Here is a 21,550-nt window from a genome sequence, read left to right as displayed (position 1 = left end):
TTGAATTTTCATCTGCTATTTAATGCAAGTAAGGATACATAACAGCCTGTTCTTTGAATTTTTGCGTTATTCAGTGGGTGCTAAGTATGTGAGTCGGTATGTGCTCCTTAATTTATCGAGCATAATTTGTAACCCTGGGACAAATCTTAGCTGGTAGATTCAGGTGTTGAAGTCACCGGAGTTGCATCAGTTTAATCCTGGCCATTAATTTGCAGGAATGACATTTGAATTTGTCTGGTAACTCATTCCAAAAGATTCATGATCTTTTATTTAAGGAGAGATTTACAGGCTTGTAAATATCATTTGGTATCAAAAATTGACCCTGTAATTAACTTTCCAGTAGTAAAGTCATCTCCTGTGTATTACCAGGCTGCTAGTATTTCATCTGATGTTTGACAGACTTATCGAATTAACATTTCTAGAGTGAATATTTCTGCCCAGTTGCAGTGAATTTCCAGTTTCGGTTTGCCCATGTTTGGTGTGGGAAGTAAGCCACATGAGGCTTCTAAATTCTCATATTACCAGTAAGGAGAAGAGTTGCTTTTGTCGTCTGGCTTCACGAGGTGTTCTGAGTGAGAAATTTTGGGGGCCTGGGGACTCCTGAACAGAGGACTTGCTTCCTTGGGACCAGAGAGTCATTCAGGTTGGAAAGAGCTTCAGAGGAGGTCTCCAGTTCAGCTTCCTGCATGGGTCAGCTCCGAGATCAGACAGGGTTGCACCGGGCTTTGTTCTGTTGGATCTTGAAAACTCCATGGATAGAAACTGCACTACCTATTCTGCAAAATTCTCCTCATCAGGATTTTTCTTGTTTAAAGTGTCATATCCACAGGAAACCTCCCCTTTTTCAGTTTGTGGACATTATTGCTTGTTGTCCTGCATGCACCTCACTAAAGAGTTTGGCTGCGCATCTCCTGTCCCTCTGACACCGTGTATTTCTCCATGTTCTTGATAAAGATATTGAGTAGGACATGTCCCAGGGTAGGTTCCCTGAGGAATTCTACCCATAACTAATCTGTAGGTAGAGTACAAACCATTAACTGATGCTCCTTGAGCCTGATGATCCATCAAGTTTTTGACCCATCCCTTAGTCCTGCTGTATAGCCTTCAACATCTCAACTTGGATACAAAAAGGCTGGTGTCAAGAGCCTGCTAAAGTTAAAGTAAATGACATCCACTGTCCTTTTTGAAGATGGGTTGCAATGTTTGCCTTTCTTCGGTTGTTGGAGACTTACTCTGCTCTCCACAATCTCTGAAGTATGAGAGAATGACCTTGCGGTAACATCACTCTTTCAGCATCTTCCTACGGATCCCATCTGGTCCCTAGAAATTCTGTAAGTTGAGATTTCTTAAAAGACCCGTGGCTTAATCCTTTCCCACTAACCAGTTCCCTGAACAAGCTGAAGTCTGGTCTCCTGAAGTCCAGGGATCTGTACTCTGCTGTTTGTTCCTCACTGCCCTCAGGATCCTGAACTCAGTTAGCTAATAGTTACTACAGCAGAGACTGCCACTGATTATCACATCTCCGGTCAGTTCTTCCTTGTTTGTGGGTAGCAAATCCAGGAAAGCATCACCCTTTCACTGTCCCCATAGGACTGACAAAACCTGGAGTCCTCTCTCCTTCACTTTTCCCCCAGAGCTTTGTAGTCCTGATTTGCTCCAGGCAGTGTCTTAGGTGTCCATGTGGGTGTGCAACAGTGGGTGGTAGTCAAAGGAATGGAAAATCATTGGCAGTCTCTCTGCAATGTACTGGATCAGGGACCCTAAAAAAAGAAACCCATTTTAACAGCAAGACTGTTTAGCAGATGTGTGCCTTCATCTCTCACAGAAGGGAATCTCCAACCACTGTCACCCACCACTTCCTCTTGCTCTCTCTGCTAGTGCTCAGTTCAAGCCCAGTTGGTTTCAAAGCCTTTTTTAATGGAGCTTGTTCTCCCTCACTGCTTATTAGTGCGCTTCACTGATTCTGTAAATTCAGAACTGAGGGTGGAGTAGGAACATTTCTTCTGCTGCAAGAAGTCACGTGTTTCTAGCCTCCCATGTCTCAGGAGCCTCCATCAGCCTCTTCCACGAGGGTAGCCTCTGACTGGCCCTCCTGCCTTGCATCGTGAGGCTCAGGATCTTTCTCTGTGAAGACCCTCACATTTCCTGCCACCCTCCCTCATGTTTTGCAGTTTGCACACCTGGGTTTGTCCTCCAGCATTGCTATGCTATATACCACTTAAAAAAATGATGGAAATAAATTTTTGGATCAGTTTGTCTCCTTGATTCTTTGCAATCAATAAAGGCTCACTGCATGCACCAGTATTTGCTACCCTCTGATGTAGTAGCCACTGATGGAAGAGTTTGAAGGGTGGTAAAGTTCAGGAAGAAGAATGAGTTTCCATAAGATTTTTCCCTCTAGGAAGGACATTTTTGTATTGTTCCAGTGTTGGCTATTGCTATACAATGCTCACAGGTTGTGTGCCCTTTTGTATATCTGCACCCATTTGTTCACTATGGATTTGCAAATCCTTAATTTTTGCCTTTTGGCCAACTGCAATATGTTGAATGTTGAGTGAGCTAAAATGCTGCCCTTTCCTCTGAGGTGAGCAATGTAAAAGAATCAAGAGGAAATCAAGACAGAAACTAGAAGTGGGAATATGATTGCTGCAGCTGGAATCATACAGAGATAAACCTGAAAAAGAGATGCAAAATATGAAATGAGTATAAATGCCTTTCGTGCCAATAACCAGACAGCACAGAAGGGTTGATCTTAAAAGCAAGATGCAAGTTAAGTCAAGAGATCTCTAAGCTTACCTGTTTATGTGAAGATTTTTGGGAACAAAACAATAAAATAGAAGATTGAACTGAAAAATTTACAAAAAAAAAGAAAAAACAAAAAAAAAAAAGAGAGAAGAAAAGTCTTCTGCAGCGGTATTTGTCTTTTCTTTTGCATTTCTTGTGTTTGAATGAGCCTGGAAGTGTTACAGCATAGATGACTGTGGAGATGAATGACTCTTCAAGTATAAGGGAAGTTTAGACTGTAAATATATTTTAGGGCTGGATTTGTCTGTGAAAGAAAAAGCTTGGGAAGGCCCTACAGTGCTGTAACCCCATTAGTCACAGTGGAAGAAGTAAAAGGGCTTGTTAAAAAAATCAGTGCACTTGGAAGAGGGATGACAGAAGGGTGAAAGCAGCAGCTGCACCCTGGAGGGAATGGGCATGCTGGAGAAATAGGTTGCAAAGGAGAGAAGACTATTTTTGTTGTGACTGCCCACCATCTAAATTCCTCCTCTCCTTATCTGTATTAGCTCAATGTCGCAGTGACCCTCCCTCTAGCAAACAGAGTGAGGGGAGGAGGCTTCCACACTTGTCAGTACTGGTTCCTCCGTCAGATGAGGAGGATGCACTGATATGACACTAGTTATTTTACTAGTATGTGGGTCAAAATAAAATCTGGCAGCAAAGCTTTTCAGAGACTGGGTGAGTCCTCCCTTCTTCTGTGATGTTATTGTATAGAGTCTGCAAGGAACTTAGGGTGGTTTGTCTTCCTCACGCTGCTATACAGTGCACTGAGAAAAAAATCCTAATTCTCTTGGAAATCAAAGCCTGGAACACTTCATCTCCTCACTCCTTGGTCTGAGCGAGGGCTCATTGTCTGCACCAGTGCTGAAGTTTGTTACCCTCTGATCTAATAAAAAAGTGAGTTAGCTTTTTCCACCTCAAAATGCTTGCAATCATTTTTTCCCCCATATATAAAACAGATCTCTGTGGCACTAAAGTCTCATACCGAACTGGGTTTTACTGGAGTTCTGTGCCACTACATGACAGTTCCTATGTCTTCTTCCTGTTGCATGAAAAAAAAAAAAAAAAAAAGAAAGAAAGAAAAAAAAACTTTAAATATGAAAGTTAATCAAGTCTTCTTTTACTCCAAGTGACCGTTCTTGCAAGCTAATTAAAATAATTCAGATGACTGAAAAAGATTTTAATTGACTTAGGATTGCTGTTCAGAAAAAATGTATTTCTATATGGAAAGGCTTTTTGGGGTTAAGCCATCATCCTAGCATGCAGGAGAGCTGGATTCAGCTGTTACCATGTTAGAGATTTGCTTTGTAACTTTGAGAAATGCATTCACGTTTCTGCAAAATGTGGATATGAAGGGTCCCTTCTTACACTGTGTCTTGTGTGTTAAAGCAAAATAAGGTCCCATACTCAGAGGGTTCCTGTAGTTTTAGGGATCTGTCCTTGAGGCTGAAATTCTGGGCATTTTATGCTGATATATAGGGCTTGTTCCCAAAGACCTGGTTCTGCCTGAGCTCTTCTCCCACTCTCTCACACAGTAAGGGCTTCCTTTCAAAACTTGGTTGTCTACAGTAAAGGTGATAGGTCTGGGTTATTTGGCTTGGGGTTTCTTATTCCACAAAATACAGGGATTCCCTACCCATTTTTTTCCTTCATGAGCTGCTTACATACATTTGTCTCTTAACTTCATCCAGTTTGGACAGAGAATTGCATGTAACATTTTGATTTTAAAGTTCATGGAAATACCTTTATGCTCTCCTTGACATGAACTTTATGCTGCTTTATGTAATTTTTATATTTATGTAATAAGGTCTCAACTTCCTTTAGTGTAAAGCAGGAAACCATGCAGGCAGATGAAGCTCTTCATTTTCTGACACAGAAAAAAAAGGCTGTGTGTTTGAAGTCTGCTTTCTCCAGAACATTTGCATGCCTTTAAAAGTGGTTGCTGAGTGTATATGTAGCCTTTATAATACATGATGTCAGGTGATGGGAAAACATGGCTTCATTGAGAAGTACTGGCAATCCAGAATAGGTCTGGGGCCTTATGTCCCCCAAAAGAGATTTTTTTTTTGCAAAGTAATGTGCTGCTATTAGACTAAATTTGTGTCCCACTGAGATCAGTGGTTTAGCTGCAGTATATGTAATCCCTATCATGGATATGACCAGTTGCCATGTATAAAAAAAGTAGTTTTCTGTGACATTTCCAAAGATATGTTGCTCTGAAATTCTGCCAGAATAAAAATGTCACCCACACTATTTTCTGAAGTTGAGTTTTCTGAGAATCTTTCCAGGGATTCTCTCTCTCTCTCTCTCTCTTTTTTTTTTTTTAATTAACATTTTGCATTACAGGTGAATAGTTTTGTAATGATTTTCTCCTATATCTGATTTTCAGGAGGAACGATCAATCAAGAAATCACCTACCTTGATTCACTCTGGATTAGCGGCTGTTTATGGCACAGTTGTTTTAAATCAGATAGTTCTCTTTCTGGGAACAGATGATGGACAGCTACTGAAGGTAAGTGGAGTGTGGGAATTTCTCCCTTCTGCATCAGCTACTACCATGCTCACATGCAGTATTTTTTCCTATTGTTTAGGCACTGGATTATAAAGAGATATACCACCCTGCATCTCTGAATTTCTTTTTTGTTTGTTTGTGAAGTAACTGCTGTATTGTTACTTGGAGAACGAGATAACTTCCAAAAGCAATTATGTACCCTGTTTAGAATTCATGGAAGCATTTCATTAATCTGCTAATGCCCACGGTAATCAATTTATGGACTGTGGAGTTCTCATTTACTCTGTCTTTTGTTTACTTCCTTGCTTTGATTTTCTGTTAAGTGAGGTAAAGAGCGTGGCTATCCCCTGTAGTCGCTCCAAGGAAGGACCGCTGGGACCCAGCCTGGTGCCTGTGGTCCCAGGGTCTCAGCCCAGGCTGGGGATGTGGCTGCTGCCTTCCCCTTTGCAGGTCCCACCAGCAGCAAAGCTGAACATGTATCCAGAGACACACGGGCTGCCTTCAGCAGCACTTACACACAGGCCTTACGTAAAACACAGACACACAGATGAGGCCTGTTCCTCCTCCAGCTGTTGGAGATGGAAGGTCACTGGTGCAGGCACACTCACAGCACTCTCCAGGTTCACAGGCACACACGTGTGGATCCTTCAAGTACTGGCATGGCTGCTCAGCCTGCATAGCATCCGTGACTGGATTCTGGGCCTGCTTACCCACTTTACGGGTGTCCTACTGGCTGCTCCAGCCTGAAGTTTGCTGCACACACGCAGCACTCACAGACTCATCCCTCATGCACACCGCATTCGCAGGTCCCCCCGGGCGTACCAGCATGGACTCCCTGCCCACCTGATACCCGACCTGGATCCAAGGTGCCTGTTACTCACTGCCTGGTCCAGCTTAAAGTTTGCTGGCAAATACACAGGCACACCCCACACACAGCAGGCTGGGGAAGATACAGACACGTGGGCCCCTCCAGCAGCCAGCACCAGGCACAGGGGCTGCAACCTACAGCCCCGCTCCAGCCACCAGTGTGGAGCCCGTACTCACCTCACCCGCACTGCCCCCCCCCCCCGTAGCTGATTTGGGAACATAGACCGGCTCTGCCCCTGGCAGGGAGCAGAAGACCCCAGTCACTCCAGTATGTGATGCTAGGACTCCACTCTCTGCAGTTGCTGGCACCACAGGCTGGGGACATCTACACTCCCAGCATGACTCCAGCAGCTGGCACTGACGTTCCCTCACACACACACAGGTCTGGCCAGGAGCTGGCAAGTAGTCCTTGCAGCATGTACACTGAGGGACAATGAATATGCACAGAGAGAGTCAAGGAAAGATTTAATGGGAAAATATGAGAAGATAGGACAGGCGGTGGTGATCAGACGCAGGACTTGGCCAGACAAGTGCACTGACAGGCCCCGTTACACGTGACCGGCCCTTTTATACCCTTTTAAACCTTTCCCCACCTCTTTGTCCCTCCTGCCCCTGCACATCCCTGTGGGTTTGCAGAACTCTGCAGTTTCTGCACCCTCCCGGTCTCCATGGCTCTCCCACTGCACAATCTTGTCAGCTGTAAAGGCCAGATTGACCTTCCTGGAACCAGAACCTGCAGTTTGATAGCCCAGCAACAAGTGTGACTGGGATGTTTCTGTCTTGTGACTGTCTCCCAGATTAGAAGTCCTCTACCAGATAACCTTACTGGAATAAAGATTCCCACATTGTCTCATGCCCTCATCGATTTCTGTTATTGACCAGACTTGGTTCCCATCACTGTCTCCCTTTTCCTTGTTGCCTTAGAAAAGGTCCTTGAGCAGGTACCATTAAAGGAGCAGACATTCTCCTTCTACATACCCTTACATTTACCAGTGGAAATATTAAATATTGGTAGATTTGGGGAGCATGGCCAAAGAGCATATTTATTTGTTCGTTGGCCTCTATGATGTGAATGGCTGTCCATTAGAGAGAAAATTCAAGGCTAATTTTGCCTTAGCTTATATAGTTGACCTACGCTAGCTTAAATAAGTTGCTTAGAAGTGAAAGTCATCTTATCTCACTATCAAACTTTTCAACCATCCAGCCAGAGGTCTTTTATACTTTATTTTTTTCCGAGTTTTGCTAGAATGTACATTTCCTGTCTACACTGCAAAGGATGACTCTAATTTTTTGCTTCTATTGCAGACAGTTGGAAAGGAATACAATAGAGAGCTTGAAAAGCTTTTGTCTATTTGATCACACTGTGCTTTTGATAATGAAAAACAGAATTGAAGTCTTTCATGTCTCCTTAGCACAGCAGAGACCATGAACATGACCTTGTTTAGTCATGTTTATGGAAGAAACTTGTATCAGTGTTAGTGTGCTTATTAACTTGCAAATTAAAGTTTCTGTGGTCTCTAGTTCTGTTGAATTTGGTGAGAAGGGTGGTGGAAAACTACCGTTGAGCAGAATAAGAAAGAACCACTTAAGATGTATACTCACAGAAGCCACAAAGAAACTTCTGTCTTGAAGACTGCTGTCAATTATTTGCATAGATCCACTTTTACACTATGGGTACCTGGATATTAGTTTGTTTTCTGAGGACTACTACTCTTCTCCACTCATAGGAGTACTTAGCGCAATATGACAGGGATATAGGTGTCTCTTCCACATTCAGTTTCTGTGACAATCATGAATATACTTGGTGAGTGGGATGTTTCATACACTAAAGCAGTGCTAGGTTCAGTGCAAAATGTGTCTGCTGTGTATGTTGTAGAAATTCTGTTCTGATGGTCTTTTCTTCCATCTTCCCACAGCGTGAGACCCAGTGCAGTAAGTAAACAGTATCAGGGCCCAGTAAATCAGCTCAGAGACTCTGATATAGTTACTGAAAGAACAGAAATTGGGCTTTTGGTTAAAATACTAACTGATCAATAAAAAGGTTTGTGAATCATTTTCTTTCATGTGTTTTAGGCTATTCTTAATGAGGATATGGAATCTAACTGCCCAGAGGTTTTATATGAAATTAAAGAAGAAACCTCTATTTTCCCCAAACTTCGACTTGATCCAGTAGATAATAACTACATCTATCTGTCATCTGCCAATAAGGTAAGCAAAGCATTAAAAAATATAATAATAAAAAAGTAAACTGTTGCTCTAAGGATTTCTGACACTTTAGAGGTGAAGCATCAGTATGGGTCAGAGTCCAAACTTAAACATCCAAACTGCAGTTACCAGCTTTATATCTAAGATTGGGTTATGTTCTCTAAGTTTTGGTTGCATTTCTGCAGAGCTCTGAAGAGCTTCTGTTTCCATGGTGCTGCCCACTGTTGTTCTGATCCAGCAAAGCCCTTAATCCCATGATTATTTTATGTCATTCAATCAAGAGAGGCTTTTTTTTCTCTTTTTTTCCTGGAGGCTGGAATCATGCAGAATCAAGCCTGGAGGTTGCAAACAAAACTTGCAGGCTCTTTGGAGATTGAGTTCCTCTGAAGTGGTAATCCAGGTATTGGTAGGCCAGGGCTTGCTATTCAATTATGCATTTTCTGATGTGGAGAAATCTCTTAATTTGTGAGAGATGGGTTTGAAGTCTTAGTCCTGATGAAGACAGTGATAAAGTTCTCACTATCTTCAGTTAGGCCTAGACTTAACAAACAAATAAACAAAACAACCCCAGAATTAGAAGTGATTAATGTGTATGCATAGTGAGGCCAAGGAGTCCGACAATCCCTGGAAGCTGCTGCGTGTGGGCATCTGAGTCAGAGCTGCATCCCAGCAGTGGCTCCCAGGAGCCCGTGTAGTCATTGCAGCATGTCCTGCAGCAGGGCTGCTGAGCATCAACTCAGCAAATCCCGTGGTCTTGCCAGCAGCTGGGAAGATGGAAGTGAAAATGTAAGGGCTGGCTGTCCATCTTAGCCGGACAGGATTTTACCCAGCACTTGGTTACCTTCATTTACATTACAGTAAGATCCCTTCTCCAGCAGTGGACATACCATTTTAACCTGCCGTCTGAGAGAGTGGGTAAGTTGGTGGGACAACTCCTGACTGATACAAACCATCTATCACAAATGCAGAAGGTTTCAAAATTTCTGTCAAAAATATATGTAAATATTCAAAGGAAAGACTCGCGTTTTCTTTGGCAAGAGCAACTTGTTATAGAGGAGCAACGGCTTCTAGGAATAAATGCCTTTCTAATCATCTCTTGTAGCTTAAATAAGGCATCTACACTGTCTTTTTTTTCTACTTGCTAGTCGTCTAAGATGTTGTCTAGTTTCTGAAATTAAATCTCAAACACTTTCAGCTAAATTGAATTTTAAAATTTGTAGTTGGAAAAAGTAAATGCAGTTCTGCAGAAAGCTATATATCCTTCTTTCTGTTCAGTAAACATAGAAACTTTTAATTTTTACAGATTTGTAAACAAATGGTTTGAATCAGGAACATTTTTCTTATTAAAAGTATTAATTAGCACTGTTATTAATAGCATTATTGTATTTGTAAACAGCTTTCTCTTTTTCTTTTTCCTTCCCTTTTCTGAAAATGGCTGACTAGGATATTCAAGCTGAATGTACAAGTATAGATATATACAATACAGCCACAATTATATTTGCTTATTGAAATAGCATTTGCTTGCATGCATGCTAAGTAGTTGCATGCGCTTGTTCCAGTGTGCACATGCAGTTACCTGACATGTTGATGTAAACACAGATGCATTTTGTTTTGCGCATGCATTTTTGGATGCATCTTCATCTATCATTTAAAAATTTCAGTTCTAATGAGAGGAGAACTATGCTGCTAAGCAGAGCATTATTTGTAAAATACGCCTCCTTTCTATTATTACCTATAACTCACTATGCTAATCAGTCTTTCCTGCATTACTCTGTCCATGCTGGCCTTTGAGTAGTACAACCAAATTGTCATTGTCAGAGGAGTTTCATCATCTGATGACAAAATGCAGTGTGTGTAAAATAGGCCGCATATTTCTATCCAAAGGTCTCCTGGCAGAGGGGAGTCTGTAAGGAAACTTCCCTGAAGGGATCGTGCTTGGTTGCTGTCAGAATTTTAATGGTAACCCTCGATTTCCCTGTTTCTGGAGGCTATTATAATTCAGTGTATTATTGCATTCTTTGGTTTTAGGTGAGAAGAATACCAGTTGCAAATTGCAGTAGATATGTTTCCGAGCAAGAATGCTTATCTGCAAAGGATCCCTACTGTGGGTGGTGTTCTTTGAATCGAAGGTATTTTCTGGTATTTTAGCCTTGCATATAAAAGCAATGCATTATTACTCAGTGTACATTTTTACAGGCTTGGGGGTATTCAGCATCAAGATTGTATCTACTGAACTTTTATGAAATCAATCATAGCCGTAATTATGACCCACTTTATTGTTATGTGCAAAGGAGCTCTGTACCTTTTACAGCCTATGTTAACCCTTAGACTTTTGAGATCTATCCATAAAATGTATGTTGGGCTAAAAAGAAGAAATTGCTCTGGTTTTAGAGCAGATGCTTTTGCTTTCTAAATTGATTGAGAGAGAAAACTGTATACTCATACTTGAATTATCTTAATAGTTGGGAGTCTCTTGCAGGTTAGTACAGGGAAAGAGCACTCAGTTGTCTTCAGTATTCACAATTCCCTACTTTGGATCCACTGCCTTTGGTCTAGACTAGAGGAGAATTAGTTTCTAAGTACTTCATCTTTGCATTTGAGTGATTAGGTTTGCTGCTTTCTTTGAATAAGGTTTTAAAGCTACTGCATGTCTTTGGCCTGGATTTAAACAATTCCTGGGTCATCGAGCCTAGTCTTGGCAATTGCAAGAAATCACATAATGTAAACCCACCATAAACTGATCAAGCTCCATCTTAAATTTAGATAGGATTTTTGTCCTGCTTGTTCTGATTGCATGGCTATCCAAATGGCTATCCTGGTTAAAATCTCTCTGCTCATTTTCATCACACATGTATCTACTTGAGGGGTTATACTTGTTCTAGTGCCCACAGTGGTTTTCCCTGTCCCTCACATTTGTTGTCTCCCTGGTTTTGCAGTCCCATTCTTCACTTTCGTTATGCTGTGCTGAAACAGCTCCTTTCACATAAGGCACTCCTTTCTTCAACTCCATTCCAGTAGATCTTCTGAGAAGTTTTTATGCATCCCTTTCAAATAAGGATGGACCGGGCTGTCAAAGTATTTCACAAGAGATTTCAGCTTGTTCAGTGGTCTTTAATCCCTCCCGGTCTGTCCAGGAAGCACCTTACTTACTGTGTCCTGGGTTCATAAATGTCTTTTTCATGACTGCATCATATTGATGGGCCACAATCATCCATGATCAAATAAAGCCCCCAGGCCCTTCTGTTTCTCTGTTTTCTTTCCAACTGATGAGTTTCCAGTCTATAGCACATATGGGTTGTGAGGTTTTTGTTGCTGTAGGTACACATTCTTGTACTTGTGCTTTGAAATGTCATCCTATTTCAAAGTTATCTAAGCTTTGCTGTGTGGTAGTCTCATCCTACTCTGCATGGCTATGTTCCCAACTTTGTATCATCAGCTGATGTTACCAGCGTATACCTTATTTTTATGCCAGTTCGTCACTGATTAAAACATGAAGTAAAACTGCTTAAAAGATTTATTTTTAAGGATTTCCACTAGTAAGCATCCTTTAAAAGGTTAATACAACTCATTTTGATTTTGTTTCACTGTTACCATGATTTTGCTTCTTTGTGTTTGCAAAGGTGGTTATCAGAAGAGAGTAGGTGTTTATTCTCCAGGGTGCTTTTTTTGTTTGTTTGTTCTTTTTTTCATATCCTCTTTTCCTGTTTTATTAGAGACTCTGTAAGTTACAGCATTAAGCTTCTCAGGCTTCTAGTTACCTTATAAAGAGCTTACAAATAACAGTTTTCAGTCAGTAAATCCCCTACTTAGTAGGGGAATCACCGTAAGTTTCCACCCGGTTGAAAAAGAAGTAGTTTACTCTTTTGGAGAAAAAATGGAGTACTACAATATGGATCTTCTTCAACACCTACATATTTTTTCATTGTTAGCACTTGGCATCATTAAATGTTTTTGTGAAAAGAGAGCTCTAATTAAAGTTTTAGAAAAAGAGGACATGTTTTTAACAGATACTTTTATCAAAGTCCACTATAGCAATATGTAATATTTTATTCTTTTTTGAAAAAATGCACATGGTGTTGTCACAAAAGTTTTTATTTTGAATTAGAGATCAGTTATATGTTTTATACTCTCACTGGAAAATAAATTTTGTATTAAATACGCACTTATTTTTTTAAATAAAACTTAATAGCAGGGATTCATTTTGAAGACTGCATGAATTCAAATCCAGTATTTTGACGAAAAAATATGCATATTTTATTACAGATGAAACAAAATGTTGCCAATCTTCCCATGTCTACTCTGTCTTCCGTAGGGACAAATATATAAATTCTTCTTTTCCCTTAAAATCATTCAAAACAATTAGTCATAGCATAGTGTGATTTCTCCTAGTGTTTATAGATATTTAATAGATGAATCAGATCTACCTAAAGTATGTTGAAATTATTCCAGTACAAGGCACTGATGTTTTACATGTATTTTCAATATGGACATAACAGAGTATGTCTATGGGTGCCTGAAATCTGAACCTGAAGTTCCAAAGGGTATTTAAAGCAGACGGTGCCCCTTTGCCTCTCATGGAAGCCTCGGAATCCTGCTCTCTCAATTTGCTCTCTTCCCCCAGTTAATTAATGTCCTGGTTTCAGTTAGCACAGAATTAATTTTCTTCCTAGTGGCTGGTGGAATGCTGTGTTTTGGCTTAGGATGAGAAGAGTGCTGATAACACCCCGATGCTTTAATTGTTGCAGAGCAGTGCTTATACTAAGCCAAGGACATCTCAGCCTTTTGCTCTGTCCTGCCAACGGGCAGGCTGGGGGTGCAGTAAGAGCTGGGAGGGGACAGACCCAGGACAGGTGACCCAAACTAGCCAAAGGGGTATTCCATACCATCTGACGTCATGCTAAACAATATATAGGGGTGGCTAGCCGGGGGGAGGGGGCCGGACTGCTCGGGGTTAGGCTGGGCATCGGTCAGCGGGTGGTGAGCAATTGCATTGTGCATCACTTGTTTGTACATACTATTATTACTTTCCTATTATCACCATTGTATTATTATTGTTATTATTTTATTATTATTTTGTTATTATTATTTTCCTGTCTTATTAAACTGTCTTTATCTCAACTCACGGGCTTCACTTTCCATTTCTCTCCCCCGTCCCAGAGAGGGAGGGGGGAGGGTGAGCGAACGGCTGCGTGGTGTTTAGCTGCCGGCCGGGTTAAACCACGACAATTAATTAACCTCACCCTCTGCTTTGTGTCTTGTCTTGCTACTATGTCTAAATTCTCTTTTGTGTTGGATGGGCTCTGGGCTACTCCACCTTTCCAAGAAAGCCAGACTGCAGAAACTTTCAGCTACTTTTGCTGTATTGATATTTTTTACTTTCTTAGTATTTCTCTATAAATTTGGATGTAAATTTTCAGAACCGTGTGATTCACAAATAATATTTGTCTGTTGTATTCCTTACAGCGTGCTTGCAAACAGTGTAGATTGTCTCAAAATAGGAATAAAACAAAATAATCTCATCCTTAAATGGGTGGACTTCTTGTTACTCTTGGCTTCTACAGGGCAATTGTGAAAATTTATGCTGAGAGGTATCAGATGCTCTACTTCCCCTTATGTGTCTGTTTCCAATGAAATGACCATTTTCCATTGCCAATTGTTTGAAAGTTAAAGATCAGCTTTTAGAGCAACAAAAGACAATTTCTTTCCTGGAATAGACAGTTTCAGACCTTGGTCCTAGGTGATAGTACATTTTTTGCAATGAAATTGTTAGATTCTTCATTGTAGTTTAGGGAAACTGGCTCCCTCCTTGTGTTCCTCTGTCAGCCTAAGAATGTAACTATCTTTGTCCTGAGATGGTTTTAAATATTCAGCTTTATCAACTGTTTTCTTTTTTATTGTGTTAATGTTAGTGTCACTGAAATGTATGTATTTATTTAGTACCAAGTTTGACAAGTACATTGCCTTGCTGCATGGTCAAGAGTGTGATCCTCAGCCCATCAGAAACTTTTGGATGTCTCTCTGCCATGCCTCATTCCCAGTGAAAATCATTTATGTATACATATTTGAGCATCTGGTTTACGGACATGAGTTAATGACAGATCCCAGCCACCCATTGTAGTTCTAAAGCTGGTGCTGATGGACCTTTGTGATCTCAGTAAGGTGAACAGAGATATAAATGAGACTTCAATTTGTCCTGATTGTTAGCCATTCTTTCAATTTCTGACAGTGTAGTTGTGTTCTGAATGTATTCAGATGCAAAGCTCCACCAGGCTCTTACATAGCGGTTTCCTCAGTTAGACCACAAAGGAAGTGACCCTGTGATTAACTTCATTGCTATTGCCAACATCTTAATTTACAGAGAAGGTGGCCTTAGGGTTTGTATGGTTTGTGGGGTTATTTGGGGCATTTTGGAAAGTGGTGGACATGTTTCTTGAAAGTCTTTTATGTGTTACTCCTTCCAAAGAACAAAAACATTGTGAATTATGTTTAAACAGTGAGCTCCTCATGGAAAAATTATATCAAGGTCCATGCTCTGCAAGAATGTCCACATTTCTAGTTTTTAGTAAAAGAATAGTTCCCTAATAAACATGTCACTGGTCACATGATTGAAGCAAGACATGCTTCTACCTTTTGTAGAAAAGTATTATTATTAAAACATTAAGTATCACGTTTATGAATATTCAAATTCATATTAAAATATTAAGTTATACGCATTTGGCAGTAACTTGTCTTTACTTGCTAGCTATAGGAAATTACGTGAAGTTAATCTATGAATTGTTCATTAGCTGTTCGCAACAGACAGTATTTTAAAGATTCATCTTTCAGACTCAGTGACTGTCTATCTAATTTGTATTCCAAGGTTCTCTTTTTTTATTGCATGCTTTAATATGTATTATCCTTATAGTACTTATATATCCTGGTGTTCCCTCCTTCTTACTTAATTTTGTGCTGTTGTATAGTTTTTCTTTCCTGCAATTTGACATTTACAACATTCTTGTTTACTATTTGCCATCATACTTCTGAAATTAATTTATTACTGAAGATGGAGAAATCTATTTAGAACTACCTTTTCAAAACAGGTGTTTTTAACCAAGAGCAAAGATTACCATTCACATCAGTGGACAATACAGGTGATTAGGAAAAAGAATTCATCTCAGCTCTACACATTCAAAGCCCAGCTCCACGTCTGAGTTTCATCCCCATCTCCTCTTAGTCTTATTAGAGAGAAGCAGCAGAATCTATAGTGTGATTCATTTCATTTTTGTGTGAATGTCCAAAATAACTTAGGAGAATCTTACCCTGAAAGAGCATATTTCTTCCCATTGAGTCTAGAGTGAAAAGGGGTCAGATCTAGATCTGTACAATGAAGTAGTTGAAAGTGGGGATGATGAATTCCATCTCAGGCTACCACGTCCGTTGTTACTAGCCAAGTATCTTGTATATGTTTAAGTTCTGTTGACGTAATGAAGACCCTAGAGCATATATCAATGCAGAGTAATTTATTCTGATAAGCAGAAGATTTTGCTGATTGTTTCCCTGGAGCTTTTTGCAGTTTTAACCATATTCCTGTAAAAAAATCAATAGTGTTGCTGTAAAAAATCAATAGCATACTAAATAAGTTGAAGTACAGTGTCTGAAATCAAAGCCATCGTAAGGAAGCTAGTATAATTTTATGTATAATTTTAGGTGCACATTAAAAGAAAATTGTACACGTTCAAACAGCACAAAGGGTTGGTATAACATTTCACATGCACCTGATAAAGATCTGAAAATCCTGCTAAGTTTCCCTGAGAGAAATAAGGTATGTACACCCAATTTTATGTGTATTTGTTTATTGTGACTTAAAACGTGTAATTTTGTCACTTATTGCAGCTTCCCCTCTTTTGTCACTACATTCCATATGTATGTCCTTCTTACCTCAACAATTGGCAAAAGTACTGGAAATCTCAGTATGCTGAATATGTAGATCAGACAGATGTTCTTTTCCTCTCCCATAAAATGTATCTTGAAGCTATACTTCATGATGTTGACTCAAAGATTCACTATGCTGACAAAAAGAACTTTTCCATTATATCACTATCAGCTATTTTCATATTTCCAGTGAATATGGATTGAGTGCATTATGTAAGTTCTGAGCTTTGTAACAAGTTACAAAACATTCACTGGGGCGCATATGCTAACACAAATGCGTCTTTAAGTGCTTGATATTAGTATTTACTCAGTATCTGTTCACAGCAAACATAGCCTTGAGTATTTGATTATCAAGTATTGTGACCGGCCACTTAATCTGCATGCTATTGTTTCTGGTTTCCTGATTGAATGCATTAGTGTGTTCATATTTGTAAAGCACTCTCAGCAAGAAACAAAGAATAATTAATTACAAGACAAATTCTGTTTCATAATTAAGTGCATTTTGGATATGGATGCAAATGTAGGCTCTCTGTGAGGACTTGAATGCTCTTGCTCAAATATTTTGAAGGAATTATAACAGCATATAATACTTTTATAGCAAAATTCTTTTTTCTTTTTTAGATCAAAAATATTCCCGAATGCTCCCCTCACATACCTTAGAGATCCATTTAATTTCCATAAGTAAGCAATGCTGTTCCTTTCAGGACTCTTTGTATTGTTTTTCCTGTTGGGAGAAGTCCTCTCCTTGGAGAGGCTACCTAATGAACCGTCTGCTTCTGCCATAAAAATTTTCTTTCCTGCATTTCATAGTTTCAAATTTTCTGTTAAAAAAAAGATGACAAGTTAACAATTTTTACAAGAAGTATGTTATATTTTTATGTTTTTATTGTTTTATAGGTCACTGTGTCTACAAGCATAAGCAAACCCCTTACTTCCTGCACGATAGAAATTGTAAAACCTATTGAAATATTTTGTGAAATAGCACTGGAAAACACATCCTGTGTCTGCACACTAACTAATCGGGTGACAATGGATCATGGTATGTTTTAATATTACATTTATTTAGTACTTATTCGCTGTCTTTTATTGCTGAGGAGAAATGAGCACAATTACTAGCCTTATGAGTATAGTAGTAGGTAATACTCTTTATTAAATGTCATTGAAAAAAAGTTCCTGTTTTGTCAAGTGATTTGAGTATGCTTACTCTATTCTTGATAATTAAATATCTGTTAATATGGAATCCTCTCTAGAAGTAATAAAACATATTAACCTATAACTAGAAGCAGTTTCTTCAAATAAGCCTATAGCAGTGCAGTCTCTTGGCTTTGGGGAGTATATTTACGTGGTGCAGTTAGCAGCTATGTAAGGAAACTTCAGCTAGCTTCAATGACAATCAAGCTGGCTGGAGCCATAGAAACAGCGTTGTTCCAGTGCCCTGCCTTGACAAATTAACCTATCTTAGCCCTTCTCTCACCTGCAAACAGAATTTGTCTTTGCAACAATCAGTACTGGCATAATTAAGAGGAGAATCTGTGAATGTCTGTAAAATGAATAACCTCAGCATTCAGTGAACCCCTCTGTCAACCTATCTTGGATACTTGTAAGAAAGGGATTTTCCCAATTAGATGTTCAAGGGCAATTTGGCTGGTATATCTTTTTGAGTTTGACTTGGTTTCTTTAATCTTTCTGAATTACTGGTTGAATCCATTTGCTATTAATAATTTTTGTTCTACTTTGTTCACTGGTAGTTCTCAGAATTAGAGACCTGAGCCATTTGTACTGAATGCATGGATTGTGTCATCTGTTTTGTGCATCTTGTGGGTAACTTTGTCCTGGAGAAACTCATGGCTTGGACAGGTGTACAGCATGCTAGGTGAAGAACTGGCTGGATGGCAGAGAGATCTGGATAGGCCGGATTGATGGGCCGAGGCCAATCCCGTGACATTCAACAAGGCCAAGTGCAGGGTGCTGCACTTGGGTCCACCTCCCTGGGCAACCCATCCCAATGCCTGACTGCTCTCTCTGAGAAGAAGTGACTCCTAATTTCCAACCTGAACCTCCCCTGGAGCAAATTGAGGCCATTCCCTCTAGTCCTATCCCAAGTTATCTACAAGAAGAGGCCAACCCCCAGCTCCCCACACCTTCCATTCAGGTAGTTGTAGAGAGCAATAAGGTCTTCCCTGAGCCTCCTCTTCTCCAGACTAACCAACGCCAGTTCCCTCAGCCGCTCCTCACAGGACTTGTGTTCCGGGCCCTTCCAGGCCCAAGGTGAAGGCTGGACACGCTCCAGGGTCTCGATGTCTTTCGTGTAGTGAGGGGCCCAAAACTGAACACAGGAATGGTCTTGATGATCTTGGAGGTCTTTTCCAACCTAAATGATTTTATGATTCTGTCATTAAGTAATAGAATGATGTGGTAAATTACTGATTATCTGAACTTCTTGAGCTGTTCTCTAGGTTCTCAAAGTTCAGATGATAATCCTTCACAGTAGAGTCTTTTTGACTAGCAGGAGTAAAATGTCCCCCTTGCATTGCTTCAGGGATCTATATAGAAGCACAGGGTTCTTTTATTAGAGGTTGTCTTTTCACCTTTTTTCAGTTGCCTATGTTAGAATACAAAATAGAATAGAGGCAGGTTCCCTGGAATATGATGACCTCAGGAGCTTATCCACAGCCTTTGCACAGGAAAAACTCCTCTGATACCATATGTCTTTGTGTGCCATGTTCCTCTCTGAGAATCAAGAGGAAAAGACTTTTTCCGTAGCAGGTGACAGCTAGGCTGATATGGATTGGGTATTCTAGAGTATTAAGGTGGCTTTAGTAAACACTGTAAATGGATTTTTAAGGACAAAAGCATTAGAGAAGAAAATATGTCCTTTACTGACCTAGTCCCAAATGCCATGCTTTCTTGTAGTTATGGAGTTCTCTGTCATTTTGGTTCTGTGTCTTTCTGGACTAGGGCTTTCTCTTACTCCATTAGCAGGTCTTCGGAGTATAGTATTATGGAAGCCTGGTTGCCTTGCTTGTGTTTTGTGCCAAAGATGAATGTTTTACAGTCTTAACCAGAAGGCTGTGAGCTTAGCTCATGCCTGCCAGTGTTACTGCCGTTCACATGTTCTTAAGAGTTACATTAGTGGGTAATAGAAGTGTGGGAGTTATGTTGACTGTTTATAGCACCTCGTGTAAAGTGACCTCAATCTCACCAGAACATGCATTTGCAAAACTGCTTCAGGTATAATTTCTTGAAAAAACATTTTGAAAATATCTGCTACTCAATGCAGTTGGATGGATTTTGAAAGGTCAGACCAGACCATGCAGAAAGCAAGTTTTTTGTTTTGTTTTGTTTGTTTGTTTGTTTTTCTGTTATTTTCAACAGAGACAAAATCAGGAAACCATTTTTGACTGTGTCATTTTTAAGTATTTAAACTTAGAAGACAAGCTTTGCCAGAAGCGGTAATTTGCTTGCTTTTACTTATTACTCCTAGTAAAATTCTGTTTTCCAGTAGTTTGTGGTTTAAGACTTATCTCATATAATGACCTAGGCAAGTGATTTGGGCAATTTTGTGCCCAGCATGTCAGATTTCTGCGGATAGGTAGATTTCTGGAGATGCAAATAGGTGTTTGGTGGAGGATTTCAGAGTGTCTGTGTGCACTCATCTACATCTTCAAGCATTGAAATACCTTTAAAAATCAGACTCTTTGCTTTCCATTTAGCAAGGTATTTAAGCACATGAACAGTTCCAAGGGCTGTTTCTGAAAAGTGGGCAGGTGACCTTTGCAGTAAGCACCCATGTGCCGTGCTGGCATGTGGAGCTAGGAGATAGTACTGATTTAGCAGTTTAGATGTAGCCAAAGCTGGTTTTCATCTGAATAAGCCAGCCTGCGGTAAAGATAAAGCTTTCCCTACCTTTACAAGGTGGGTATGCTTTAAATCTATGTAGCTTTCCTGCATTAAAAAGCTATCTGCTTCTTAGCATAGAAAAGCCAGAAAGGTCTGCACACATGGGTTTCATTTGATCTCAGACAGCCATTCATTCTGCAGACGTACACATCTGCAGGCACACAGATGAAAGAGACTATGGCTTAAGTGGTATATATCTAACTCTGTTTTTCGATGTGGTATTCTGCTCATGGGAGAAGATAGTCTTTCATTCCACAGCTGCCAGCGAATTGTCGGTATAGTAATTACTAGCTGAAATAATGGCAAATTGACTCATGCAATCATAAAAGATTTAAATAGGATGAAAATTGCTACTGCACAGATTACAAAAGAAGACTCTGAAACCAAGTGAGACAGAAAGAAATAGAAGTACAGTATGTTGGGGTGTCTTGCATTAGAACAGTCCGTTGTGTTAGAACGTTTGAATTCAGGGTCTGGCTGTGCCACAGGTATACTGCATGCTCTTTAGGAGATGATTTTACATTCCCACTTTACAGTGACATTTCCTTATCTGTATCTTTACAATTGCATTACTTGTCTATATTGTGCATAGGTGGCATCAAGCTAAACTAATGAGTGTGTGTATAGTCTTTAAATAACTCAGCAGAAGGATGCTATGGAAGGATAAAATCTGGTTATTTTTATCAGTCAAAAGTGTGAGGAATATGTGTTTGAGAATACCATGTAGAGAACAGCTGAAGGCATATGAGTCTTCAAGTCAATTATTTTTTAACAGGTATTTCTTGTAATATCCAGCATATGTCTAACAGTCACATTTTTCCAGATTGTCTAGTCCTTGAAGCATCGCTGTCCTCGAGCTCTTGGAATATCTCACAAACATTTCAGTTGGAAAAGTAAGAGCCTGATTCCTATTGAAATTCTTTGAGGGGTTTATGTGTGTGCACAGGAAGGGGGGGTATGAACTATGATTGTTCTTTTTTCTGGTATTTTTTAAGGAAATACATTCCACTAAAGATACCCGAATCCCTTTTCTTGGCCTGTTTCCTCCTTCACCTCTTTTTTTATTGCCCTTAAAGAGCTGCTTCTTTTGACAACTCTCTTATTTCATGGGACCCTGGCAGCTGTAGGAGAGGCGTTATAATGACTGAATGACAAATGTCTGAAAAAATAATAAAGGATGCCATAATGCCATTAAAATCTTTTTTGTCTGTATGAAAAAGGTGGTCCTCTGATACTCAGGATAAGACCTAAGTCAGAGAAATCAAAGAGATTTTTTGAAAGTAACTTTATGGAGCTGTTTTTTAATTGAATAGGTTGTGATTTAGATGTGGTACATGGGTAAAATGAATACAATTAAAACAGAAAGTAACA

General features: G+C 39.8%; 1 protein-coding gene across 1 annotated transcript in view; it reads left to right on the top strand.

Moving 5' to 3' along the window:
- The window catches only part of PLXNC1 (plexin C1), a 69,807-nt gene that overhangs the window by 5,435 nt on the left and 42,822 nt on the right, over nt 1-21,550 (top strand). Inside the window, exons 2-7 of the mRNA XM_027452022.3 lie at nt 5,174-5,296; nt 8,237-8,371; nt 10,397-10,497; nt 16,055-16,169; nt 17,177-17,318; nt 21,003-21,072. Coding sequence (XP_027307823.1) covers nt 5,174-5,296; nt 8,237-8,371; nt 10,397-10,497; nt 16,055-16,169; nt 17,177-17,318; nt 21,003-21,072 — 686 coding nt within the window. The remainder of the gene's footprint in view (nt 1-5,173; nt 5,297-8,236; nt 8,372-10,396; nt 10,498-16,054; nt 16,170-17,176; nt 17,319-21,002; nt 21,073-21,550) is intronic.

Source organism: Anas platyrhynchos, chromosome 1 (assembly GCF_047663525.1).
Source record: "Anas platyrhynchos isolate ZD024472 breed Pekin duck chromosome 1, IASCAAS_PekinDuck_T2T, whole genome shotgun sequence".
NCBI lineage: Eukaryota > Metazoa > Chordata > Aves > Anseriformes > Anatidae > Anas > Anas platyrhynchos.
This window is presented reverse-complemented; position numbering and strand designations above follow the sequence as displayed.